This window comes from Solanum stenotomum, chromosome 12, assembly GCF_019186545.1.
Source record: "Solanum stenotomum isolate F172 chromosome 12, ASM1918654v1, whole genome shotgun sequence".
Taxonomy (NCBI): domain Eukaryota; kingdom Viridiplantae; phylum Streptophyta; class Magnoliopsida; order Solanales; family Solanaceae; genus Solanum; species Solanum stenotomum.
Genome location: NC_064293.1, coordinates 10,307,632 through 10,314,206, shown reverse-complemented (window position 1 = coordinate 10,314,206; position 6,575 = coordinate 10,307,632). Strand labels below are relative to the sequence as shown.

Genomic DNA, 6,575 nt, shown 5'->3' with positions numbered 1-6,575 from the left:
TGGATTAGTAACTAATTTTTGAATATCTAGCCATTTCAACATACCCCCTCAAGCTGACATTAACCACACCAAGCTTGCCTAAAAGGTATACATGTTGGACCTGACTCAACCCTTTTGTCAATAAGTCTGCAAGTTGTTGTTGTGTGTGTGTACATAGGCAGTGTCAACCACCCCTGCTTGGATCTTATCTCTGATGAAGTGGCAATCTATCTCGATATGTTTTGTTCTTTCATGAAACACTAGGTTAACTGCTAGTTGGATGGCTGATTTAGTGTCACTGAAAACAGTAATAGGCAACTGAATAGACACTCCTAGCTCTTTGAACAAGCCTAGGAGCCAGGTGATTTCTGAGACTGCTGAAGCCATGCTTCTGTACTCAGCTTCAGCTGAGCTTCTTGAAACAGTCTGTTGTTTCTTGGATTTTCAGGATACCAAAGAATCTCCAAACTTGATGACATACCCAGTGATGGACCTTCTTGTGTTCGGAAAAGCAGCCTAATCAGAATCACACCAACAGGTGAGTATGTTGGTCGGTTTAGAATGCAGACAAATACCCTGACCAACTGTACCTTTCAAATACCTAGCCACTCTAGTAGAAGCCTCCAGGTGTGATTTCTTAAGAGATTGCATAAATTGGCTGAGGGTTTGCACTGCATAGCTTATATCTAGTCTAGTGATGGTGGCATATAATATCTTACCAACCAACCTTTGGTATGAAAGTAATGTCATTGAGCACAACATCTCCAGTGTAGCCAGTTACTAGATCATGTTCCACTGATGTCAATCTCAAATTGGACTCCAGTGGTGTGGATACAGGTTTAGCACCAGTCAGGCCTGCATCAACAATAAGCTCTAAGATATACTTCCTTTGATTCAAAATAACTCCCTCTGAAGTTCTCAACACTTCAGTGCCTAAGAAGAATTTAAGTTCACCTAGATCCTTCAGCTTGAACTGTCTGTACATGCTTTCCTTATACACCCTGTAATCAATAAATCATCTACATAGACCAAAACAATCACAAGGTCTTCCCCCTTTTTAAGTGTGAATAATGAGTAATCATGAGCACTTTGAGTAAAACATGTGGCCTGCAATACTTTTGTGAGTTTTAAGTTCCATTCTCTTGAGGCCTGTTTAAGCCCATACAATGATTTCAGTAACCTGCATACTTTGTTTTCACCTGGTCTTTTCAAGCCCTCGGGCATCTCCATGTAGACCTCTTCATCTAGATCACCTTGAAGAAATGCATTATAGACATCCATCTGGTATAATGTCTAGCCTTTTGATACTGCTAGAGCAATGACACATCTTACTGTCACCATCTTGGCAACAAGAGAAAAAGTGTCATGATAATCTAGTCCTTATTGTTGGCTATATTCCTTTGCCACTGGCCTGGCTTTAAACCTTTCTACCACACCATTTGCCTTACATTTCACTTTGTATATCCATTTGGAACCAACTGTATGCATGCCCTTTGGTAAATCAACAACTATTCAAGTATTATTTTCCTTAAGAGCTTTGATTTCCTATTGCATAGCTTGTATCCACCTCTCATCCTTTGCAGCTTGGCTGAAATACTTAGGTTCCACACAATCAGAAAGCTTGCTCAAATAGCCTCTGCAACAAGGCTTCAATTTGTCATAATTCAGAGAATTGGCCATGGGATGTCTGGTGCTGCTGTGTTTCTTAGTAGTAGCATAGTCTTTCATCCAAATTGGCTCTTTGATGTTTCTTGAAGTTCTTCTGATATGAGGGTCAACATGTGATGGTACCCCAGCGAAATCTTCAGAAATTTCCAGTACTGGATCAGTTTCAGGCATCTAACATACTGAAGAATTCTCAGCACCAATATCTACTGCCTGAGCATCTTCATTTCTTGTGACAATAACTTCAGGTTCCTCACTATCTTCATTAGCAGATTCATTCACCACATCAATATTTTCTATTGTCTCTAAAGGGGAACCATGTACATCAACTGAGGATTTAATTTGAGGCATCACTTTGGTAAATGGAAAATTTTCTTCGTGGAAAACCACATCTCTATTCACAAACAATTTCGTAGAATTGATGTCCAACAATATGTAACCCTTTTGTAGGTCTGAGTACCCTAAGAGGATGGCAGGAGCAACTCTTGCTGGGAACTTATCCCTTCTGGGCAGTGTTGAAGCATAGCAAAGGCAACTTATGACTCTTAGATGAGACATATTTGGCTGTTTAGAGTGAAGTAGTTCATATGGACTTTTGTTAGCAATAGCTGAGGAAGGCAATCTATTCATTAAATACACTGCAACCTTGATGCAATACCCCCAAAATCTAATAGGCAAATGAGATTGGAATCTGATAGCTCTAACAATGTTAAGGATGTGTCTATGCTTCCTCTCCACCACAACATTTTTTTGTGGTGTGTGAGGACAAATGCTTTGATGCAATATTCCTAGATGATGAACCAAGTCTGTACATTGTGAATTAAAGAACTTTGTTCCATTGTTAGATCTTACAATCTTGACATGATAATCAAACCAAGTCTTAACCATGGAAAGGAAATTTTCGATAGCCACAATGGTTTCAGATTTTAATTGCAACAACTGAACCATATAAATCTACTATAGTCATCTACTATTGTCAAGAAATAATGCTTTCTATCTAGAGTAGGGGTCTTATAGGGTCCCCATAGATCCATATGAACAACATCAAACATCATGGATGCTCTAGTATTACTAATAGGAAAGGTAAGCCTAGTTTGCTTTGCTAAAGGGCAAACATGGTATTTTGAAGATACTTTACCACTTTTATTGCTTGTAGCTAACTTGAGATGTCTCAATATCTGTTGAGATGGGTGTCCAAGCCTTTTATGCCATAGATTTGTGTCATGTATTGTTTCTCCTGCAGCCAGTATCTTCTGTGTCACACCCCGAGCCTATACCCTGGACGTGGCTGGCACTCGAGAACCATTTATGGTCCTAAGCGAACCCCTGGCCTGCATTACTTACTCAGCAGAAGACTTAAACTTCAGAAATATCCTCAAATAAACATATGAAAAACATTGAATGTCTTTTAAATAAAGCATTCAAACTAGCCAAAATGGCTACTCAAGTCTCATAGCAAAACATCTAAAATACAAAGCTAAAAGACTCATAACTAACTGTCTGACTATCTATGAAGCCTCTAACACAACTGAGATGGATGTTGGGACAAGCCCCACAACATCCTAATGAACTAAAAATAAAACTGAAATCAATAAAAGGAGTCCTACGGAATGCAAGGAGGCTCACCAACTAATTCTGGAGTTCTCAACTGGATCAACGATGCGCTGGATGCCGATCCTAGTTACCTGTATCTGCATCATAATAAGATGCAGGCCAACAGGCATCAGTACATTGAATGTATGAGTATGCGAGTTGGAATGTTAAATACAACATAGGCTTGAAAAAAATCCAAAGAACTTACCTGGCTCAACTCAACTCAATATAACTGAACTCATTTCGATATAAATCAGTTTAAAACAAGTGCAATATAAAGAAAAATTGTTTAAAAACATGATGTCAACTCTGTGTGTATGCAAGGATACAACATAACTCTGAAATGTATGTAAAAATACAAATAACTGTGTATATAAGAATACAATAACTTCTATGGGAGTTTCTCTAATCGATAACCATCACGTAAGAGCTATTGTGATGATACATCGATTTCCCTTATGCTGCCAGAGCATCCTATACCTTGCCAAGGGTATAGGACCTGAACTACTAAGTGGATCCACTAGTCTATGCTAAAAAGCACTAAAGGAATCATCTAAAAAGTATGACCCTTTTCTACCCATGATGGCTACATGGTTTATGGGGGCTGTGAGTTCTCTGAACTCTCCCCCATATCAGTGCTCAATACTACTCCCAAAAATATAATAATATTATCCCTTATGTTTAAAAACATACTTTTTATGTGATTTGAGATTAGTGCTAAAAAACTTAGCTCAAAGGCTATATTGCAAATCTCAGTTTCCTCTCTTGCTCCATTTAGAAAGCGATTACTCTTTTATGAAAATTAGCCCGAAAGCTCTTTAGAAATCTCAGTGTCCGTTTTTATTTAAATGTGAAAACATTTTAAATCTCTTCGGAAATACATAGTCCCCATATACTTCTTTGAAGAAAAGAACTTCAACTTTACTCTTTACTGAACTCAAAACTTAAGTCTTTAAACAAGGTTAGAACGTTTGCAAAAGACTTTTGGAAAACTTTAAGAACTTCTCTTGACTTTGGTCTTAACTGCTCTTGACTTGACTTTTAACTGGTCCTTGACTTTTGGAAATCTCAGTTTCCTCTCATCTTAAATGTGAAAACATTTACTTTTGGGAATACTTAGTTCCCATATATCATTTTAAAGAAAATGAACTTTACTCTTACTCTTTACTCAACTCAAAGCTTAAGTCTTAAAACAAAGTTAAAGCGTTTGTAAAAGACTTCTTAAAATATGGTTCATGCCGAATTATGAACGTGAACGACTCAATGCAAGGTTTTTAATAACCATAGATAGAACTCAATACTTGGAACTCAAGAACTTCAATGATACTACTCATTTCAAGAATGATCAACTTACAGGGTTCATGCGGAATTATGAGCATGAACTACTCAACTCAAGGACTCACGATACTTCTCATCTCAAGACTGCTCGACTGATAGGGTTAATGCGGAATAATGGGCATGAACAATTCAACTCAAGGACTTAATGGGTGACATGTAATAGTCCATGATTAGAAATATAATCTCAAAGGGGATTAGGAACTCAATACTCAAGACTTAGAACTCGACGATACTACTTCTCTCAAAGGTACTCAACTGATGGAGTTCATGCGGAAGTAATGGGCATGAATGACTCGACTCAAGGGTCAAAATATCAATAAGGAACTCATGTATATGACTCTTCTCATTCTCATACTTACTTACTCGAGTCTTGAAACAAGTTACTATAAGTTGTAGAAAACTCCACAAAAGGATTCAAAGGGACTTTCTTAGAATGTTCAAAAGAATTCTCAAAAAGTTAACTCTTAACTCTATCTTGAATTTGATTTATGAATTCAAGTTTGTGATTTGTGATAGGAAAGATCTCGGGATGTTTAGGAGTGTTTTTAGATAGTTAAACATGTGAAACGGTTGAAAAACACTGTCTGGGAGCATGTCCGCGATGCGGAGATGAATTAAAATGTTTGGTCGAAATAATTTTTGAAATAGTGGAGTCCGCGGCCTCTACCTGACGCATAGAGAAAATTATCACATCGAAGGAATAGGTCTGCGAAGCGGACCTGGTACCTGTTCCTTGTTCGACTTTTTTCTTCCTCGTTTTCTAACCCAATTCGCCTAAATTCAATTGTTTTTCTCAATTTCACTTTAGATTCAGATATCCAATACATGTACCCAAGAATCTAATCAAACATAACTCTAAAATCGACTCGATTTCCTCAAGAAACTCATCAATCTCATCTTAACTCAAGAAAGAAAGTCAATTTCAAGAACACAATTCAAGAACATCTAACCTTCAACTTTCTAGAACGAACTGAACGCTGAAATTAACATGATTGGCGTGTGGGTGAACAAACCCAACACTATGGAAGCTTACATACTTCTTAGGGATTAAACCCATGGCGAAAAACCGCAAATAAACTCAAGAACGTCGATGAACGCCTTGATCCTTTACTCTTTTCTCTTCTTGAACTATCCACTAAAACCCTAGGTGTAGATTAGGATTATAAAACTGAACCTAATCAGATTAGAACCCTAAAATATTACTAAAAATGAATTAAATCTGACTGGGTAAGGAAAATACCAAAATACCCCTTACTATATTCGGGTAACTTTCCTTAACAGGACAATCTAACTTCAAAAGGGCACATCTCACTCATACGAACTCAAAACTTAGCAAACTCGGTGGCGTTGGAAAGATAATTCAACGAACTTTCATTAGCTATCTTGTAGCCCACCTAACTCATCATGTACTAAGAGTTATAGTCGTTTGAAGTTGACCCAAAACTTAAGAAAAACTTACGAATGACAAATAATGAACTCTCTTTAGTTCTTCTTGGAACTCAAGGTGCTACATCTAGTGACCTTAATACTTAAGAAATTTTAATTCCTTGGTAAAATCTCACTCACTAAGAAGAACGGTTCGAGTCTTAGTTCGAAATTTTTTTCTGGGGTGTTAGAAAATTATCTACCAAACTACAATCACAAAATTTGATTTATATAATCAACTAAAAAAAACTCCACAAATACACCAAAAACAGAATACTAAAAATATTAACTGAATTTGGCGTTGATACATGAATTAAAATAGACTATCAATTTCACCAAATTATCTATCAAAATATATTTGATTTTTATAATCAACTTAAAAATCATAATAATGACACTGAACAAATAGAAAAAAACAATCACCAATTGGAAAATTAATAACGACGTATTATAAACTATCTATTAACTACATATTCTACCCAATTTCAATCCAGTTAAAGATGTTTTCAACGACATAAAATACACAATCTAATACACTACTAAAATATCGGTCACGGCCCAGACCGTCGTGGTTG

The 6,575-nt window shown here is 36.7% G+C and overlaps 1 protein-coding gene across 1 annotated transcript; it reads right to left on the bottom strand.

The window, feature by feature from the left end:
• Positions 1–329: 329 nt before the first annotated feature.
• LOC125847054 (uncharacterized) lies at positions 330–1,260 on the bottom strand. The gene is made up of 3 exons (XM_049526756.1): positions 1,160–1,260; positions 699–980; positions 330–495 (listed from the first exon to the last, which is right to left on the bottom strand). The coding sequence occupies exons 1-3, from the start codon at positions 1,258–1,260 to the stop codon at positions 330–332; spliced, it is 549 nt and encodes a 182-aa protein (XP_049382713.1).
• Positions 1,261–6,575: the final 5,315 nt, after the last annotated feature.